The 22,037-nt window shown below is 33.2% G+C and overlaps 2 protein-coding genes across 2 annotated transcripts; both read left to right on the top strand.

Moving 5' to 3' along the window:
* Positions 1 to 6,225: 6,225 nt before the first annotated feature.
* On the top strand, positions 6,226 to 8,044 carry LOC108454575 (40S ribosomal protein S14). Its single transcript, XM_017753079.2, has 6 exons — positions 6,226 to 6,372; positions 6,850 to 6,969; positions 7,054 to 7,099; positions 7,354 to 7,439; positions 7,524 to 7,653; positions 7,751 to 8,044. The coding sequence occupies exons 1-6, from the start codon at positions 6,370 to 6,372 to the stop codon at positions 7,816 to 7,818; spliced, it is 453 nt and encodes a 150-aa protein (XP_017608568.1). The 5' UTR covers positions 6,226 to 6,369; the 3' UTR covers positions 7,819 to 8,044.
* Positions 8,045 to 8,501: 457 nt separating this feature from the next.
* LOC108454587 (ubiquitin-60S ribosomal protein L40) lies at positions 8,502 to 10,262 on the top strand. Its single transcript, XM_017753093.2, has 5 exons — positions 8,502 to 8,926; positions 9,020 to 9,106; positions 9,201 to 9,303; positions 9,873 to 9,939; positions 10,027 to 10,262. Exons 1-5 carry the CDS (start codon positions 8,824 to 8,826, stop codon positions 10,051 to 10,053), a joined length of 387 nt encoding a protein of 128 aa, XP_017608582.1. The 5' UTR covers positions 8,502 to 8,823; the 3' UTR covers positions 10,054 to 10,262.
* Positions 10,263 to 22,037: the final 11,775 nt, after the last annotated feature.

The following is a 22,037-nucleotide window of genomic DNA, read 5'->3' as shown; positions in this document are numbered from 1 at the left end:
TGGTTATAAGTTCTATAAGCAAGGAACCATCTATGCTGTTTTACGTGCGCTTAATGCTTTCCTATTGCATGATCTACATACTTATAAATTGGTTGACAAGAAAGAAAATGTTCTGTCATTTGTCTGTTCTTTGAATTGTCTCTAATGAAATTTAATAATACATTGCCAGCAGGCATAGTTCTAGGTGATATCGCCAAGTCCATTGTCTCATTATGAATGCACTGGATTCTTCGTGCAGAAACAATGACGTTAAAACTCTCCTAGAACAAAATATAGGTAAAGAAAAAAAAAAGTACTTCCTCAGGGTTAATTTTCATAAACAATTGAATATGAAACTGAAATATTCCTTGTATTCTTTTCATTGCTTAGAGATAAGCTAATAGACATAACTAGAAGGTCGTGAAAGTTTCAATTCTGATTTTTGAAAAAAATGCGGAAACCAACAGATTCAAAACGAATGCTTTTTGATGGAAAAGATGGATATGATGCTGTTCTTGTAGGGGTCTTGATATGGTGGTTCTTTTGCCGCTTGTTGGTTGCCAATGGCAGGAGTCAAGATATGCCTGGTTTAGAGGGGCCGAATATTGGAAACTAATTGGTATTTTTTCCAACAGACAGTTTCAGCATGAATTAGCTGCGAGGATGGAGATTCAGAAGCTTAGGTGTCACTTGGTCAGCCTGCTACGTTTGTCCCAAAGGGTGCTTTGTTAAGGTCAGTCTCTCTTCCTGTACAATGTAAATTAGTTGATCATATTTTAATAGAAAAAGCTACCAATTTTTGTGAATGGTTTGAAACTGGATTAAAAGTCATATTTTGTTTTAACAATAGAATGAATAAAATTATGATAATTTATTACTGAAATCATAGGTTTATGAACAAAAAGATTCACGAGAAGCAGTTACTTTACAGAGGCTGGGATCGGCCTGATGTTGTCATCAACCACCCCATGCGTGACAAGGTTGCATTACAATTTGCAATAGAGTTGTGCAGATAGAGATTGTGGTGAAAATGTCAAACTTCTCAAACAGGTATCTACTGCTTCATTGCCCAAATGTCCGTACACTCTATTCCTTTGTTGCTTTTACTGATTTTATATATTTAGAGAAGTTATTGGTTGGACTCCTACGTGATTAATTGGTTTGAAATGTTGCTATTCCAGAAGGATCTGCAGGGAAGATTTCAGTTTATGTTCTTCCAGTTCAGGCCACTGGATTCATGTGGACAACCTTAAGTGCCTTATTGAGATTGTGGCACCCAAGCTGAAGTCTCTTAACGTCATAATGTGATTTTAAGTGGCTTTTGTGGCATACTATGATGCAGGTATAAACCTATTCTGCTGTAATAATTCATATAGGACACTTAATTCTAGTCATTAAGCTGCTGGGGAGACTTAATTGGTGGAAAATGTTTGAACTATGAAATATGTTACGATGGTAATAATTTTGCTGGAAAAACGAGATCCATTATTATTGTTTCATTTGGCATTCTTGATATCTCTACTTATTCCTATATGCGATCGATTCATTAGCATCATCAAACTGTATAATTGTTGGAATGTTTAGTCACTCAAATTGAAACTCCTGGATGACTATGATGCTTTAAAGTAGTTAAATCATGAAACATTCTTACGATATCAGGAAGACAGAGAATATAATACAAACTAATGGAGCAAAAACATTAGGTATCTAGAAGTAGTACATGGCAACCCCCTAGGGGACTATTACAAAGATCCAGTTAACTCGTTATCCAATCTTTGTGAAAGACTTTCAGATTCAGTTTCTACATAAATTTAGAGCAAAATAGACCCATAGCAAAGACAAGGGGCCAAAGGGAAATATTGAGGGGATAATTAGCATGTTGAGGGTAGAAAGTGTTAGCAATTGCCGACAAAACAGTTTGCAGAATGGCACAAACTAATCCGACCATTTCAGGGGAAGTACCGGATTTGGAGATGAATGATAAAACCAGGGCAATTTACTTTCGCTCCTCCAGATGACTCTTTCCTTTCCAGCCTTGTAAGCAAGCTCAATGATGCATGTAATGGCAGCCACAGAAGACATTAACATGGCAATCAAAGCATATCGGGGCTTGTTCGCAGCGGAAAGCTGGTCAAAAGCTGCTGACAGAAGCTCGGTAAGAATATTGATTATGAGAAACATCCATTCTGGGATGCTAACCAATGAAATAAGTCAAGAAGATATCATATTTAGTAAACTTTTTAGTCAAATCTTTCTAGAAATTGAATATAAAAAGAGTTGTTGAATGTATTTCTCTTATGTGTTGACTTCTAGTATTACTTGTGCTTTTCGTACAAATGGGGCTGCAATCTGGGTACAGCTGAAAGGTTACAATGTTGGGATTCAAAGTTTAAACCGCAAACCTGCAAAATGCCATCTTATAAAGATGGGTGTATGAAACCAACTGTACTAAGCGCTCGGTTCAACTCTAGAATTACTTTGTTCACCTTTCGAGTTGAACTACCTTTGACAGGTTACGCCACTTGATTATGAAATGAAGCATCTAATAATGGGACGATAGGTCTGTAGGCGCCATATATTACATATTCTATTACCTTAGCTTCAGAAATTTCTCCATCATCCATGGTGGTTGTGAAACTTTGGTCCATCCCAGCTTCAGGAAAAGGAGTATCTGCTTCATCTTCATCTAGATAAGCTTCAAAAATATCTCCTTCATAATCTGTGATGTCAATCAAATGTTCTGCAGGCCAATAGTCTTCCACCCAAGCTTCTTCATCAGATGAGATGTCCATAAAATATGTTGTCCTTGCAAGCTTCAAAAACACAGGTCTCAAAGTATTCAGCTAAAGGGAAGAAAATGAAGGGGTCAATGTTTGATGACTTAAGCCAAAAGTGCTTTTTTTTAAGCACTACTAAACAGGCCCTTACCAGCTAAAGCAGTGGAGTGCCTGAACTTCGATGATAAGAAATGTTACTTGTACTCGAATAGGTAAGTCGAGTGAGTGATCATTGGAAGATTGGGATATAAGTTTTGAACGAGGGCTTTCCATAACTTGCAAGGAAGCTCTCATAGAACGATTGCTTGGTGAATAATATTAAAGAGGGGAAAATAAAATAAAGGCTTAATTCATGATTTGCCCCCTCAAGTATATCTATTTTTTTACTTTGATAACTAAACTTTCTTTTTGTCCAAATTGGTACCTAAAATACACTTACTTCTCAATTTGGTACCTAACCTATGCCTACATTATATTTTTTTAGTCTATCTTTTACGAACATTAAAAAATCTTATTAAATGCATTAAAAAATGAAAAATGGAAATAAATATACAAAAAATCAGAAAATATAAAATCTAGAAAAAAATATAAATTATAAAAATAAAATTTACAAAAATACAATTATTGAAAAAATTAGTTGAAATTAATAATGTTATTAAAAATGTAAAAAATTTGTAAGAATTATAAGAAAAATGTAAAAAATATTTAGAAAAGGTTTAGTAATATTTTTTTATAAAATTCTAAAATATATAATTCTAAAATTCTAAAAAGTATTTAAATTTCAAGTTTTTTCTTTTACAATTACTTGAAATTTAATTTTTTTAATTTTTATAACATTTTCTCTTTTATATATTATTTTGACTTTTTCAAATTTATAATTATATATTTTAGAATTTTATATAAAATATATTTCAAATTTATTATACATTATATATGATTTTTTACATTTTTAATCAATATAATATACATAATATTTAAAAATAAAAAGGACACATGGGGTATTCTAATAGTGCCATGTGGTCGATTAATGTTGGTCAACAGTTGGTCAGCTTTGGTCAATAGTCAGTTAAAAAGTATTTTAATATTTAAATATTTAATATTATAATTTTTATTTTAATTTAAATTCAATATTTTTATTTTAAATAAACCTAATTATCATATGACATTTTTCAGTAGCTAAAACATATCACGTGTCACTTTTGTATTAGCCGAAGTTGTCTAATAATATTTTAATGTCGGTTTAAAATGAACCAAAAATTAAAAAAAGTACTAAATTGAGATAAAAATTAAATATTAAAATAGAAGAATAAGTAGACTCCATTAGCTAAAACGTGGATTAAGTCTAAAATAAAATATGATAGCAACCACAAAGTGGACCACCTTCTTTTATCACTTTCAAACCAATTAATACAGACTTTCTTCTATTGGCTCAATTCTAAACAATGATTTTAGAGATAGAAATGGAAGAAAACTAACATAGGGGCAGCATTGGCAGCAAAAAGGAATTTTAAATATATAAAAAAATATTTTTTTTAATAATCTCATTATAAATTATGATCGTATCTGTTCTTTTTTACACGAAATTTAGAATTATTCATTACCCCTCCTCAACTCATAAATACGAGGATAATACGCTTCAACGCACTTAAACACACTTTCTACTACATGGGCTACAATGCCCATGCCAATTCAACTCAAACTCAATCGAAAAAATTTGATTCAATTCGAATAAATTAAAAAAAGTTTGAATTTCGAATTATTCGAATCAACTCGATTCTTTTCAAATTTCGAGTTCAAATTTTTTAATTCAAATAACTTGAATATTTCGAATAAATCATATATCAAACCCTTTTACTTTCTCCGAAAAATTTTTGCTCCCCTATATCCTCAAATCGTTTTTCCTTTTACTTCCCTTAAAAAAATTTACTTCTCCAAACTCTCAAAATTTTCTTTTATTTTCCCTCAAACTCCAAATTTTTTTCTAAATTTATATTTACTATTTATATTATTGAATTAAATTTTATATTTTGTACTATTTATATTATTGGATTGTTTAATTATGCTGAACCTTTGTCAATTTATGTTAAAATTAAATTATTGATGATGCCATAAAATGTTTGTATTAAAAAAATTTATTGGTATCAATTTCACATTTTATCTTTAAAATAAATTTTATTAAAAATTACATTTTTACATTTAATATATATATTTTATTTCAAAATACATTATTACAAGAATAAGAATATAATTGACGCAACTAAGCAAGCAAATAAGTTAACCCGTATATAAAAAATTAATAAATAAATTATGAGGAGATGAAAGTTAATAACAAATTTGATTATGGTGGTTGGTGTTGAAAAGTCAAATAAGGTAGGTGTTGAAAAGTCAAAAATGGTGGGAGGTGCAATTGGCACCGAAAGAAAAAAATAGTCGGCAAGTTGTTTAAAGTTGAAAGGGATAAGTACAATTTTGGTCCCTAATTTTTTAGGCCATTTGCAAGTTAGTCCCTAAACCTCAACTATAAATAAGCCTAACCATTTCTCATTTCAACTATCCCAACCAATCTTTCTCTCTTAGTTTTCTCTCTTCTCCCATTTGAGAATTCTTAAGGAATTCTATTTGTTTGTAATATTTTGAAGATAGTAAAGTTATCATCTGGTGTTAGTGCTCGAGGACGTAGGTATAATTTACCGAACCTCGTTAAAACTCTTGTGTTCTTTCTTGTCCTATTTTTCTTTCAATATTTGAGGGTATAATAGTAGTATTTAATTGTGCTATTAAATTACTATAGAATGGATATTCTGACTAAGGAAAGACTTGGTATTTAAGAGATCCATGTGATCCACCTCTCTTCCCTGATAATTGAACTTTGTGTGATTTTTTAGTACAATAATTTACACGCTTCCGACCCTATTGTAATAACAGTTGGCAATGACTACAAAGACCTAAAGTTTTTTTTTTTTAATTTAACTCGAACAATATTCGATTTCATACGAATTTCATCTCACTCGACTTGATTCGAGAAAATTTCAAATCAAGTTAGAATGATAAAATATAATTCTTTTAACTTGATTACCTCAAAATTTTTCATTCTGACTTAATTTAATACAACGAACACATAATACTTAAGACTCCAGCTGCATGAGATGTTTAACTATATATTCCTTCAAATTGTTAGCAAGACATAAAGTTCTAAAACATTACACTATTAAGCACCACTTATAAAATTAAAAACTAAATTTGATTTGTTTGAGTTTATTATTTATATAATAATTTTACTTTTCTTTTGGACATTATTTATAATTTTACTGAAATAATTTGTTAGAAATACCGATTAAACTCTCTGTTTCGAACTATAAATTACAAACATTTTCCTAATCCCCTCCTCAAAAAATAAAATAATAAAATGACGTATTTACCACTATGCCTATAGTAACCTAATGAGGCCTTTTTCGTCATTTAATGTAAGGGTCAACAAAACCCTAACTATATAATGATAGTAACTGCTTTCCCAGTTTCTCTTTGAAAGCCAGAGTTGCTGGAGGCTGAAGCTCAGTCAAAGTGCTGTCTTAAAACCCTAGTTTTCGAGCTCTCTTTCAGTTTTCCGGAATCCATGGTAAGTCTCTCTTTCCAATCTATTTTCAGTTATCGGCAACAAGTTGAATCTTGTTTGGCTGCTGGGAAAAAAAGTTTAGGATTGGGGTATAGAAAAGGGTGAATTTTAAGGACTAAATGTAATGTAATTTTGTAATAAGCTATTTGAAGTATTTTGGTTTTCCTTTTTCAGTTTGGTGTTATTTACGTCGCACTAGCTTTTATTATGTATGAATGCCAGGAAAACTGAAGCAAAACAAAACTATAAATATGCAATTTTTTTCTTAGTCTTGAAATGGGAAGGTTCAAGTTGGAATAATTTACTAATTGGATTAGGTTTAACCTTGTACCAAAATTGCCTTCTCTATGGACAATGTTTGTTTCAGATTCAAGCGGGGTGGGATTTTGGGGTTAGTTTTTACTAGTATAGGACAAGTTTATTAAGACTTAATTGCAAATAAGATAGCTTATGTGTTCATTGATTTGGGATATTTTGTAGTCAAGGAGAAAGGTTAGGGAGCCCAAGGAGGAGAATACTAACCTTGGACCTGCTGTTCGAGAGGGTGAGCATGTTTTTGGGGTGGCTCACATTTTTGCTTCATTCAATGACACATTTATTGTAAGCGATGACACCCTCTATTGACAATGATTTTTGTTTTTGTGGAAATTCTTACTGTTTAACATGCTATGGTTGGATTTGCAGCACGTGACTGATTTGTCTGGAAGGGAAACAATGGTTCGAATCACTGGTATGGTTTATGATTCTATTTAAAAATGAATGCTTTGGCTATCTTGGGTTTTTGGTGTCCTTGCCATCTCTAGTGCTTTAAAGTCATTTTCATTGGTATTAATACTTCAACTGCCTATTTCATAAATTGGATGTGGCAGTTGTATCTTTGTCATAAAAAGTGTTAACTTCACATTTTAACATGCGATGATACTCATGTTCCAGAATGGAGTTATTTGAATGAACAATATTCTTCTATCTTTTTCTAAACAACAGGTGGTATGAAGGTGAAAGCTGATAGGGATGAGTCTTCCCCTTATGCGGCCATGCTTGCGGCACAAGATGTTTCTCAACGCTGCAAGGTGTTACAGCTTACCCTCTGAATTATGGTTCAATATGTAATTATAAGTAGTGAACTCATTCCATTAAGCATTTGCTATCCGCAGGAGTTGGGTATTACTGCCCTTCATATAAAGCTCCGAGCTACTGGAGGAAACAAGACGAAGACCCCTGGTCCTGGTGCTCAGTCAGCACTTAGAGCCCTTGCTCGTTCAGGCATGAAAATTGGTCGAATAGGTGCAGTTCTTTCATCCTTTCATTTCTGAATGTGTTCTATTAAGTCGTTTCACTTTGACTCTTGTAAATTGACAAATAACCTTTTTGTTTTCCTCAGAGGATGTTACTCCCATTCCCACTGATAGTACCCGTAGAAAGGGTGGCAGACGTGGAAGAAGGCTCTGATTCTTTGCTTTATATCAATTACTCACTCAGCTACTACTGCTGTGGTGCTTGGAGTTTTCTTTGTTAAACAGTTTTCTTTACATTCAAGTGTGTTTTGCTCGGTTCTCTTGCTGCACATTTAGTTTTTGGAATGGATTTTAGATCTTTTATCTAGACAGGAAAAAGTTGTGGAACTATTTAATGCAGCTTCAAAGTTAAGCTTTTATATTATTGAGGTTTTTATAAATATTTTATAATCAGATCCATATTTTCATAATTGCATAATAAACCAAATTTTCTAGGTTAACAAATACCAGAAATCCAGATTCCAGATTTCTTCTAAAATGGTGCAAGAGATTGAGACGTAGGATTCACATAATAATGCAGCACAATACGTTGCTGTACGAGGGAACTAAAAAATGTGAAATGATCTTTTCAGCTGAATAAAATTTTAAAAATTATAATAAAACATTCATTAGTAATCTAAAATTTAAAATCTTCAAAGCATGTTGTTTCTACTTTTTAGTAGGTGCATGAGCAAGTCACTCTTTGATCAATGGGTTAAACATTGAGGTTCGACGATGTAGGGTGTTTATGAATTGAACAAAAGTAAACGACGCAAGACAAAAGGAGATGTAAGGATCCCTTACAAATGCTGATCTCATACTGTAGGAATAAATACTGTAATGTTGTTGTCTTAGGGTCATCCTATTCCTATATAGCTCAAAATCAAAGTAATATCCACCTGACTCCTGATCGGGTAACACGTGCAGTACTTGTGGGAGTCGAGAGCATCAACCTCCTCTTTCTCTATGGCTGTCCATCCTCCATTTTCCAGTAATGGATGGCTTGTCTACTTTAGATAAAACCTTATTTCTTTTCCTCTTTTGGGCTCAAAGGGGAAAAAGCCCTAATACAATCTCATATCCAACAACAACAAAAAAACCCTAGAAAACGAGTATAAAAGCCTCTGAATGTTTTAGCTGCTCATTGTTCTTGTGGAGGAAGAGAGAGAGGGAGGAAAAGATGCAGATATTTGTGAAAACCCTAACTGGCAAGACCATAACTCTCGAGGTCGAGAGCAGCGATACCATTGACAACGTCAAAGCCAAGATCCAAGACAAAGAAGGTCCTTTTTCCTTCTACAATTTTGCATTTCTATGTATCATAACTTCTTAAATTTGATTTAAACTGATTTTCTTTTATGAACTAACAAACACAGGAATCCCACCGGACCAACAACGTCTCATATTCGCCGGAAAACAGCTCGAAGATGGCCGTACCTTGGCTGACTACAACATCCAGAAAGGTTTCTCTATTGAGTATTAGAAGATGTTTTCTACATTTTTTTATTTGATTAATATACTTAAAAGACTCTGGCTCTTAAATTTTTTTCGACGTAGAATCAACACTTCATCTTGTTCTGAGGTTGAGAGGTGGAATTATTGAGCCTTCTTTGATGGCTTTGGCTCGCAAATACAACCAAGACAAGATGATTTGCCGCAAGTAAGTTACTTTTCTTTGTTTTATTTTGTGGGCATCTTTTAGTATTCTGCTAAGGCCTAAGGGGGACCTGACTTAGCCTCTACTGTTGATGTGAAATGGGATAGAGGTCATACGAGGTCCTAATAGTGATTGTAACCATTTTTTCTACTTTGTCAGACGAGCTACTTTTTCATGGCTGTTGATTTTCATGAATAGCATAATCCTCAGAATGCGATAGATTAATCTCAATTTACTATTTTGTAGTACCATAAATGGGACTACAAGTTGAACCCTCTTTTGAGCTAAAGAATGAAAAGGAGGGCATCTTAGTTCCCAAAATTCAAATTTCCATTCTCAACTTTGTCAACTGGGCTAAACTTTACTTGGCAGTTGATTTTCTAGTGTGGTACATGATAATCAATGCTCTGTTTCGTGCTTATGTAGCTTGAGAAATCCCAAGATTGATTTCTTCAGAGTAATGAGAATTTTTAAGATCAAAGTGAAGGAGCTAATTAGTAGTCTGCCTATTGCATGTTATCTTTAAAGACGCATGTGCATGTTATTTGATAATTGAGAATGTGCGTTGCTAGGTGTTATGCTCGTCTGCATCCAAGAGCCGTGAACTGCCGCAAGAAGAAGTGTGGTCACAGCAATCAGGTTTGTATTGTTGCAGATTCTGTTATCTTTTTCACATTTTGTTGCAGATTGAATTAAGTTAATATAAATGCCTTTCCCTTGTTGCAGTTGAGGCCGAAAAAGAAGATCAAGTAGACACTGACTAGTGTTATACTGTCTGCTTTAAAAGAAATTGAATGTCAGACTAGGAAAATATTTCCATTTGGTTCTTTTGCTATTATTCTATTTTGTTAAGATTTTGTTTGTGGGTTCCGGATTTGATGTTCCAATGTATGTTTGGACAATCTTATGTGTTTTGTCTTGGAAATTTTAAGAACGCTAGTTTTAGAAGTAATTTTTAAAAATGTTAGTGTGAAAATCAAATTTTTATAGATTTAAATTCTAATTTCATACCAACAATGGTAAAATTCATTAAGATGAGAATATTATCAGAAAATTTGTAAATTAAGTAGAAAAAGGCACATAACTTATCAAATTAGCAGATGTAATAAATAAAAGAAAATTAAAAATTCAACATTAGTATGATACTTAAGATGAGTAATAAAAATAGAAATCATAATCAGTGTATAGATTTTGGCTCTCCTCGTTCTTAACTGAAACTCCCAAAACCTCCCTAATTCCATTTCTTTGCAATAATAACGGCCACCATGATGTCCATGCCCTTGTTTTTTTTTTCTACTTATCTAATTTCTAGTAATGTTTGCATCTTTTATATTTTTATTAAATTTAAATGATCAATTTATTTTTTAAAAATTTTTTAGGTGAAAAGTTCACATGTAAAAATGCACAAAATAATTGTGTAAATTTTTAAAATCAAGATTAAATTAATAAAATATTTGAATGTTGAGTGTTAAAATTATTATTACGTCGATTTGAAAAATTACAATCTTTAATCTATTGGTGATTAAAAAAGATAATTCAATAATTGGATAATATTTTATAATTTTTTATAATTAAATAATAAGAAAAGAAATTTATTAATAATTGTGTGGTTTCATAATTTACCTTTTTCTTAATTGCTTGTAACTTAACAATCAATTTATAATCCTAGTAAGCTTTTGTTTATGGATGATTTATTTTAAAGATATATGGCTATAATGTAAAATGACAAATCAATTTAAAATTCACGTGAGCTTTACAATTAAATCAGTGAGGTGATTGATATTTTAATCACACTCTACTTCAAAAGTAGTAATATGTTCTGTAAATAAAAAATTAAAAGCAACATTTTTTTTTTTTTATAAAAAGCGAGAGAATTACAAGTTTGAACGTTGATGATTAAATAACCAGTAATCAGTTTAACCACTCTTCCCATATTTGTTGAGAAAAACATTACATTTTATTAGATCTTAATAATTGACTCGCAAAAATATAACTACTTGACCTTGAAATGACATAGAAAAACGAAACACTAGGAATTTAGGCCATATTCAATGACTCAAACGTTTACCATATGACGACTTATTGTGGATAAACCAACATGACACTAAGGAAGCTTTCTTTCATGGCTAAAAGTTGATGGGCTAGTTTTTGTCATCAAATTGTCCGGTTTCACGATTGCCTTCGACGCCATGGCTGCTGCTTTCACCACCAAAAAACCTTAAAGGGTTCCCTCGAAAATCACTTGCAGGAGAACTGCTTTCCAGTGGTCCCAACGGGAAATGTCCCGGCCCCATATCATTGTCGAAAGGCCCAAGACTGTCTCCTTTAAGCAGATCGTCGCTAAGAGGCTCAAATGGGGGTAGTTCCGGGTTAGCAGTACCAACACTTGAGGAGCTATCATAACCAAATGGAGCCATTGGCGGCCTCGGTTCTATAGCAGCACTTGAGCTGCCGCGGTAAGAGAATCTTCTCAGCCCCGGCTCAGGTGCAATACTTGAGTTGCCACCATGTGAGGGCCTTGGCTGACGGAAACTTGAGCTACCAGCGCCGCCAAGTGATGATCCGGTAGCAGCAGCAAAGGGATCATGATATGTTAAGCCCATCTCCCTCCTGCTAGCTTCACCTCTAATATAATTGGTGTTAGTATTGGCGTTTAACGGATCCTCCCAGGGAAAGTCCTCAAAGGTGTCTTTGTCTCCAACACCTGCATCAGCAATGCCAATAGTTTGACCGACTGCAGGTGCACGGCCTTGGGGTGGTGGTGGTGGTGGTGGTAAAGGAACATCTCCTTGAGTGGGACCAACAGATGGAGGAGGAAATTTTTCATAAAATTCCTGAAGTTTCCCCATGTCTGTCCTCATTGTTTCCATATACCACTTTATGTCATCGAGTTCATTAACGCTAAAGTCATCTAGCTTCTTGCCTTGCTCGCATTGAAGCATGAGCTGATCCACCTCCATTTCCTTGGTTTTCCTGGTTTCCTTCCTGAGTTGGTCTTGCGACTTGGAAATCATCTCTTTGTAGTAGGTCTCCAAGTTCATCGATTTCTTCATGCGTTCTACCTCGGGAATTTCGTTGAACCTCCGTAGCAGTTGTTCCATCTGTTCACGCGACGGCCACACTATTGGCTCCTCTTCGTTTTTAGTGTATATTACAATGCCACCTTCTACACCACATAGAGTGGTCAGCTCCGTCACTTTCTTCACAAGCCCTTGCCTCCTTTTCCTCAGGCTTGCTTTTCGGGCACTGCTATTTTCTATCCAAGCAAGCTTAACTTTCTTTCCTGTCATTTCTATCGCTAGTTTTGCAAGCTTAACAGTTTCTGATTGCTTGTCAACTAGTGCTCTCTCCCTCTTGCTCTCAAACTGTTTCTAACAGAGGGTGAAGGAAAGAATTGGGTTGCTTGAAACGAGTGGCGAATGAGGCCTTTATATAGTGAGTGAGTACAAGGCAAAATGGGGAGTTTCAAGGCAAAATCATTTGGAGACTCGAACAACACAAAGTTATATGCATAATAGGTAACGAAATCCAATTGTCAAGATTCTAAATATAAATGGTGGTTGGTAAATCTTTGTAAATCATGGAAATATAAATCACCATTTGGATTTCCCCTCAACATTAACTTTAAAATAATTATTTATCTATGGGTAAGAAGCAATATTATGTTTAAGAATAAAATTTATCTGTTTACGTCAATTTTTTAAAGATAAAATTATAGTCATATTTGAAAAGTAAATTGATTGATCATTCGATTTTTAAAAGACAAAATGATATTATCATATTTGTAAAGTAAATTGATCGGCCGGTCTTTTAAAGATAAAACTATGTTATCATAAATGAATGAGAGATTGATCGTTATTTAATTACGGTATTCTTTGCTTATTTAATTCATAGTAAAAATATCAATAGTTGAATTAAACATGTATTATTCATTATGAATATCACACCTTTATTATATCCGCTATACCAAACGGGTATTAGTGTTTACGTAATTAAGAGTTTGTTTTAAAATAAGCTTATCTTTATTATGAATATTGTTGTGTGCTTCATTTTACAATTATAAAATTTATTGTGTATGAATAAAAATTTTAATTTTAATTTAAATTTACATTAATAAAAAGCATTCGTATTTAATATATTATTTTCCATGTAACTCCTAAAATATATTTGACAAATCATAATTACGAAATTAATCGACATTCTATTATTTGAGATGAATTTTAGTGTAAATATTGAAAACTTTTCAGTAGCATACTAATTTAAATTTACATGTAATTTAATAGTCTAATTTAGTCTGTAGGTGTTATATATATATAAAAGAACGTTAGCGAGTTATTGACCGAGGCATAGATTTTTATTTATGACTTAAATGCCTCAACTTTTTCACAAATAAAACTTGTGTTTTTGTTACTTCACTAAAATTGAAGGAAATTTGGATGAAATTTTCATGCGACACATTGATATATATGATAACTTATGACTAATTTTAAATGAATAAATAAATTTATAAGAATTTCGAACCAAAATTTTAACAAATAGAGATACAAACAATAAAAATTTATTTACAAGTGTGAAAATGTCTTAAATTTTAATAAAATTTAGAGTAAAATGTAGCAACTAATACATATATGGATACAAATATATCTATAATTTTTACATCTTAAATATGTATCCAACATTACATCTAATTTAGATTTCAAAATAAGGAATTATATTTAATTTGGAAGGAAAGTTGAGTTTCCATATATAAAATTTTTGTTTTTGCTATTCCCATATATAGAATTGAGGGAAAACAGAAATAAGGTGGAAGTCACGCATGCATGCCACCGACCACTGTATGCGTTAAAATTAAATATTATGCTATATTGGTTCGTGACATCTCAAAAATCAGGTTAGTAGAAATTGGGTTAATGAATCGAGAATAATCGCCTCATGTTTTTAAATAAAACTTGTACAAGTAATGTTAAAGTGAATTCCTTTGTTGTAGTGGTTAAACATTGGATATTTGTTTTTGAGGTCTTGTGATCAAATCCCTTCCTTTGAAATTTTTGTTATTTTTATCCCAATCTCTAACTTTGAACATCTGATTTATCTTTATAAATAAGTTTGTTGATTTAGTGCTAAGGTTTTAACTTACATAAAGGTCCAGTGTTAGAATCTTGTGCATGTAAAGTGAAACTATTTTTGCTTTGTCTCTGTTTGTTCCACTGATCATGTGGTCAGAATTTGAGTTAAATTTAAATTCTAGAAAATCTGATAGGTCAGGATTTAGTGAGATATGAGTAGTTTTTTTTTTAAAAATTCTTTTTGAAAATATCCCAAAAATCTCTCTCTCCCCATTCATTTTCATTTTTGTTTTCAGGTTAAATTTTTCTTTTCAGGTTAAATTTTTCTTTTTCTTTCTTCTGAAAATTTTCTTCTCTTTTCTTTATTCTCCTACCTTTTGTTTTATCTTTCTGTCATCGTTGTTTTGGTGATTACGCCTCTCAGATTTTGTATTCAGTCTTGTGTTGTTGTTAGTCCATTGATTTTGGTTTGGGTCTTGGTTGTTTGGAAGTTTCTCCATTGCAATATCAAAATTCTGGTGTTAGTAAAATTTATTCATGTGGTTAGGATGGTTGAATGTGAATTATCGTTTATCGTTTAGCCGTGACTTTGAGAAGTGAAAAAATTCTGTAACCCCTTCCTCAAATTGATGGATCTTTAAGCTTTGGGCATTAATTTACAATTAGTGAAAATTTCCATTTTTCTTTTTTTGGTTATTAGGAGTTTAATTTCACAAGTATGGTGAAAACGTGGTGGCTTATGAGCTGCTAGGGTGTTTTGGTCAATTTAGCTTGGACAGGTAACCTGATACGAATATACTTAGCTCGAACGAGCAACTGGTGTGATGTAGATATTTGTGTATCCAAGTCTGTTTACGAGGTCTCATAGGGCGAAACTGATTATATGAGACGAGAAACAAAATTGAGATAAACAGGACTTGATGTTAAAATGGAAAAAAATGATGAATTAAATATGAGCAATGTATTTGAATGAAACGTGTGTGATGGAATTACCCCTTGAATAAGGATGAATTTGAATTGTTATGAATTAGCATATTGATCATTTATAGCATTGTAACATCTCGATTTAAGGTCTAGTCAAAACAGTGATTTCGATACCACAAATATGACGTAAGAAAATTTATTTTTATTATATTTTTATGGTCTACGATTTCACAAAATGATTTCGTGAAAATTTCATTTGAAATTTTTGATTTTTGGGCACTCAATTTAGTCAAAAGGACTAAATTGTAAAAAGTAAAAAAGTTGAGTTCTACATGGTAAAGGTGTCTAATTGTTATGAAATTTTAAATTGGATGTCCTTATATGGTAATTATACCATCGGATAAGTTGGTGGACAAAAATGGACATGATTAGGCATGTTTCCAAAGTTTTTCATTAAGGGCATTTTGGTTATTTAGTTATTAAAATGAATTAAAAACAAAATTAAAAGCCAATTTTTTTCCATCTTCAACCTCTTGACCGAAAATTGCATGGAGAAACCATGTATAGGGTTTTTCAGGCTTCCAACTCGATTGTAAGTCTATTCTAGCCCCGTTTTTAATGATTTTTACGTTATTCCAATCCCCGTAACAAGATCTATCTATTTCTACCATTTATTTGAGTTAGGGTTGATGTTTAAAAATTTTATCATGTGTTACATGTGTGTATTTTGATATTTAAGGGAGGAATATGAATGTTTTTTGTGTGTTAAACGACTTTTACTAAGTAGTTTTCGGTGAAAATGTTAAAAAGGACTAATTTGTAAAAGTTATAAAATTTGTCATAAAAGTGTGATTTAGTGGAAATTTTGGGCTGATATAGTTATGAAAATGATTCTTCTAGGCTTAAAGTGGAAATAAAATGAATAAAAATCATTTTATGAGTCTAGGGGCAAAAGTGTAAATATGACAAAGTTTAGGGGCAAAAATGTAAATTTTCTATAATATGATTTTTGGATCACATTGACTAGTGTGACTAATAAATAGACTAAGTGTGATATTATATATCAAATAAAATGAGGTTCGGACCTAGAACGGGGGAAAAATAAGAAATTGACAGTTAGGTCCCTTTTGCCATTTTGGTGTCGAGGTAAGTTCATGCATAAATAATGCAACCTTATGTTATGTATTTAATATTTTGATATTGCATGAATTGTATATATTTGTTTTTATGAAATTGATTAATGATGATTTTGACGAAGTTTCGAGAAATGGGAAATCTCGATTTAACCTCAAAAGTAGAATATAAATGTCATGATATTAGGGCTACCGAGATTTCAAATCAGACCATATCTGGGATATGGCATAGGTATGTGATTTCGTATAAGACCATGTTAGGGGCATGGCGTCGATATGATATTTCATGTAAGACCATATCCGGGATATAACATTAATACGATACTATGGGTATGAGAACCCCGAGCATCCTTAGTATTCCAATGTGGTTCAATGGGTAAATCAAAGATGAGTATGAGAATGAAATTACTAAGAGTAAATAGGCATGTACGTAAGCCTATAATTGTAAATTTATGATTATTGTGGAAATAATTGTTTATTACCCATTATGATTGATAGTGCACATACTTGTGATGTTGGATATATGATAAATATAAATGATGATTACGTGTTAGGCTGTTAGGCCTAATTGAGATGTGATCTAATATGCTTATGTGCTTGTATTGTATTTTCAACGGGTATGTTAAGATTGAGAAAGTATGTGACTATATTTCGAGTGGTACAAGTATGTACACAAAACTCATGTGAAGTGAGTTTGGTATACGATGAATTCTTGGTGAGAATGTACATGAACAAGTTATACTTGTGAAACATTGATAACCTTGTGACAAATGATTTATATTTATGATGAATGGATACATGATAAGATTTGATAATGATCATGTGATAGGCTTAGGAGCCTAATTGATTTGTAATATTTTACGATTCATTTATTTAAATTGTGTTTCATTGGATATGAGGAAAAGAAAGACATGTATAATTGCCGAATAAAGACATTATGAGAATATAGTGAGATAAGAGCTTAGACAAGTGAAAGGTTGTTGAACTACATGTTGAAATTATGATTACTCACAAATAATGTGTATGTGATTAAGAGGATGGAAATAACTTGTTAATTAACGTGATATGTTATAATGGGAAGACTATAGTGGCTAGGTTAATGCCAAGGCATGTAACACCCCTAACCTGAATCCGAACACCGGATTAAGGCTAAGAGGTATTACCGAACTAAATATTTAATTATCTCATTCACAGTTTCAATAAACATAAACAGAGATCGAGCTGAAATACATACTGATATTTAAGTTATACGCCATATTCGTATAGCCAAAATATTTACAATTTCAAAACATAGTTATCATCAGCCTAACCTATACATGCCATATCGAGTCCAAAATATAACTATACCAAAAAGATCGATAGTGTGATGAACTGCTAACGATCCCCGAGTCGGTGGCCAAAATTAACAATCTATAAAACAGAGAAATAAAGAACAGAGTAAGCTTTCAAAGCTTAGTAAGTTTTAAGCATCACAAACAATTAAAGACTTATCGAAAATCAAAACATTCATTCACACTTAAGTATTATTCTTTAGTACTAATAATTCACAAAAATCATTGACTGAATGTACATGAGTACATAAAGAAATTTTAACATATAATTCATATACAAAGATACCATGACCGATTAAATCATTCTCATATTCACAAATATAACCATCAATCATATTTATATATATATTCTTCTTTGATGCTAATGATTCACTTCGAAATCAATTCACCGATGAGTAAGTAATACGTACCTGAACATTTTAAATGTATAGTACTTACTCGACGATGGTTTATCGCGAACATTCAATATCGTAATCTTACTTAACTTATCGGCATTAAGCTGTTAGGTCTTAGGACTTGAAACCAATTACCAGCACAAGCTGCAGGGAATTTAAACCCGTATAATACCAGCTCGAAGCTCATGAGACTTTAGCTGGACATATTTCCAAGACGTAGCTGCGGACCTTAAGTCCGGATATAATTCCAAACATATAGCTGCGGACCCTAAGTCCGGATATAATTCCAAAGATATAGCTGCGGACCCTAAGTCCGGATATACATCACTGAATGTCATGCATACTTATTCGCAAGAAAATTCAATTCACATAACATCTCATAATCATAATTCATTTATTCCATTCGAATAATAGCATAACATGGGCACCATTCATATAACTTTTGGCTCAATAACATACATAAGAATATATGTCCATTTACTTTCCAAGCTTAACTTCTAATGTCTATTCGGCTTTAAGCCTTAAACATAAATTATTTGTCACTCAACTATATTCAAATAAAATCAATAGATCGCAGTACAGTTATCATACGCATATCAAGACATTATCAATTACGTACTAAATGTGACTATTCAAAACTTACCTCGGATATACTTGAACGGTTGCAGAAAGGCTACTCAATTACTTTCTTTTTTCCCCTATCCAACTTCGACCCTCTTTGCTCTTGAGCTTGATTTAAGCCTATGGTAACCGAATGAAGTTTTCTCCCCTTTCCTCTCTTACATTTCAGCCCAGAAGAACAAAGGTGAAGCTTTGTTTTCATCACCCATTTTCTTTTTATTAATTCATTACTAAATTAAAATTATAAAGCCATTATAATTAAATAATACATATATTCCATATAACATATCATCATTGCTGGCCACTACCTAAATAAAATGAATATTTGACATGCAAGTCCATCCTCTTTGTCACATGCATTAATAGGCCACTTAAGATTAACCTATCACATTTCAGAATTTTCTCACATAAGTCCTATTAATAATTTCACATACAATTGACCAAATTAAAACATGAAAGTTTCACACGTGCATGTACACATACAGTAAGCATAGATTATAACGGTTAATTATTTTTATGACTTGGTTTTGTGGTCCCGAAACCACTTTCCGACTAGGGCCAAATTAGGGCTGTCACAACTCTCCCCCACTTAAGGAATTTTCGTCCCCAAAAATCTTACCAGTGAATAGATTTGGGTATCGTTCTTTCATAGATTTCTCGGTTTCCCATGTAGCTTCTTCGATCCCGTGTTTGAGCCATAACACCTTTACTAACAGAACCTTTTTGTTTCGCAACTCTTTCACCTCGTGAGCTAGGATACGAATCGGTTCTTCTTCATAACTCAAATCAGATTGAATTTCAACCTCTGATGGGTTAATTATGTGCGATGGATTGGATCTATAACGTCAAAGCCTCGAGACATGAAAAATGTTGTGAATCTTTTCAAGTTCAGGGGGTAAAATCAATCTGTATGCGACTGGCCCAATTCGTTCGGATATCTCATAGGGCCCGATGAACCTCGGACTCAATTTGCCTTTACGGCTAAATCTGAGCACCTTTTTCCAAGGTGAAACTTTAAGAAATATTTTGTCTCCAACCTGATATTCAATGTCTTTTCGTTTTAAATCCGCATACGACTTCTGACGATCCGAAGCTGCCTTCAGACTTTCACGAATTACTTTTACTTTTTGCTCAGCATCTTTAATCAAATCGACCCCGAAGATTTTATTTTCACTAAGCTCGGTCCAAAATAACGGTGTACGACATTTACGACCATACAAAGCCTCATAAGGTGCCATCCTAATGCTTGATTGAAAACTATTGTTGTACGCGAATTCAATCAAAGGTAAATACCGTTCCCATGAACCACTAAACTCAAGGATGCAACATCTCAACATATCCTCGAGTATCTAAATTATCCGCTCTGATTGACCATCAGTCTGAGGATAAAAAGCGGTGCTAAAATGCAACTTGGTACCCAATGCTTCTTGCAATTTCTTCCAAAATCGCGATGTGAATCTCGGATCTCTATCCGACACAATAGAAATAGGTACCTCGTGTAACCTTACAATCTAAGAAACGTACAATTCAGCTAGTTTGTCCAGTGAATAATCTGTACGTACGGAAATAAAATGAGCCGACTTAGTCAGTCTATCAACAACAACCCAAATCGCATCTTTCTTACTTGACGATAATGGCAACCCAGATACAAAATCCATCGTGACTCGATCCCATTTCCATTCGGGTATCATGATCGGTTGAAGTAACCCTGAAGGCACTTGATGTTCTGCTTTCACTTGTTGATATATCAAACACTTCGAAACAAAATTAGAAATGTCTCGTTTCATACCGGGCCACCAAAATTGACGTTTCAGATCATTGTACATTTTTGTACTCCCGGGTGAATTGACATTCGGTTACTATGAGCCTCATTCAAAATTACCGAAATAAGTTCTGAATTTCTTGGAACACACAATCGACTTCTGAACCTTAAATAATTGTTGTCATCAATTTGAAATTCTGATTCCAAATTTGAAACACATTCAGCTCGATTAGCAACCAATTTATCATCGACCTTCCGAGCTTCACGTATTTGATGAATCAATAATGGTTTGGCCCTTAATTCTGCTACTAACACATTATCAGATGAAACAGACAGGTGTACATTCATCGCTCGTAAAGCAAACAGTGATTTACGACTTAAAGCATCAGCAATCACGTTAGCCTTTCTCGGGTGATGGTCGATGACAAGCTCATAATCTTTCAACAACTCAAGCCAACGTCTTTGTCGCAGATTCAAATCTCTTTGAGTCATCAAATATTTAAGGCTTTTGTGATCCGAATATACATGACACCTCTCTCCAAACAAGTAGTGTCGCCATATTTTCAAAGCGAATACGATGGCAGCTAATTCATGATCATGGGTCGGATAGTTTTTCTCATGCGGCTTCAATTACCTCGATGCGCAAGCTACAACTCGACCTTCTTGCATCAACACACAACCCAGCCCAAGTAAGGATGCATCACTATAAATGACAAACTCTTTACCGGATTCGGGCTGCACTAGTACTGGAGCTTCAGTCAAATATGTTTTCAATCGATCGAAGCTCTTCGACATTTTTCGACCATTCAAACTTAACATCTTTCTGCAGTAGCCGTCATTGGTGTGGCTATCATCGAAAAACCCTTTACAAAGCATGCAGTAGTAACCGCAAGTCCTAAAAGCTCGAACTTCAAGAACATTTCTTGGAGGCTTCCAGTTAAATACGGTCGAAATTTTGCTCGGATCAACTCGAATACCCGATCGGATACCACGTGACCCAAAAACCTAACTTCTCTCAACCAGAACTCACATTTACTGAATTTAGCATATAACTGCTTATCCCGTAAAATCTGCAACACTAATCTCAGGTGCTCGGCGTGTTCAGTTTCATCACGTGAATAAATTAAGATGTCATCTATAAACACAACTACAAACCGATCCAAACACTGTCTGAAAATTCGGTTCATCAAATCCATAAATATTGCAGGGGCATTAGTGAGCCCAAACGGCATCACTAAGAACTCGTAGTGACCGTATCTCGTTCTAAAAGCAGTTTTAGGTATATCTGAGTTTCGAACTCGCAACTGATAATAACCCGATCTCAAATCTATTTTTGAAAACACTGAGGCTCCCTTCAGTTGATCAAACAAATCATCAATACGCGGTAACGGATATTTATTCTTTATTGTCACTTTATTCAACTGACGATAGTCGATGCACAACCTCATGGTTCCGTTCTTCTTTTTCACAAACAACACTGGTGCACCCCAAGGTGAGAAACTCGG

This window comes from Gossypium arboreum, chromosome 9 (assembly GCF_025698485.1).
Source record: "Gossypium arboreum isolate Shixiya-1 chromosome 9, ASM2569848v2, whole genome shotgun sequence".
NCBI classification, from domain to species: domain Eukaryota; kingdom Viridiplantae; phylum Streptophyta; class Magnoliopsida; order Malvales; family Malvaceae; genus Gossypium; species Gossypium arboreum.
This window is presented reverse-complemented; position numbering and strand designations above follow the sequence as displayed.

Coding starts and splice junctions, on each gene's coding strand:
- LOC108454587 (XM_017753093.2), top strand. CDS start 8,824: ATGCAGATATTTGTGAAAACCCTAACTGGCAAGACCATAACTCTCGAG. Junction 8,927..9,019: donor CAAGATCCAAGACAAAGAAG/GTCCTTTTTCCT, acceptor TAACAAACACAG/GAATCCCACCGGACCAACAA. Junction 9,940..10,026: donor AGTGTGGTCACAGCAATCAG/GTTTGTATTGTT, acceptor CCCTTGTTGCAG/TTGAGGCCGAAAAAGAAGAT.
- LOC108454575 (XM_017753079.2), top strand. Junction 7,100..7,353: donor AACAATGGTTCGAATCACTG/GTATGGTTTATG, acceptor TCTAAACAACAG/GTGGTATGAAGGTGAAAGCT. Junction 7,440..7,523: donor ATGTTTCTCAACGCTGCAAG/GTGTTACAGCTT, acceptor TGCTATCCGCAG/GAGTTGGGTATTACTGCCCT.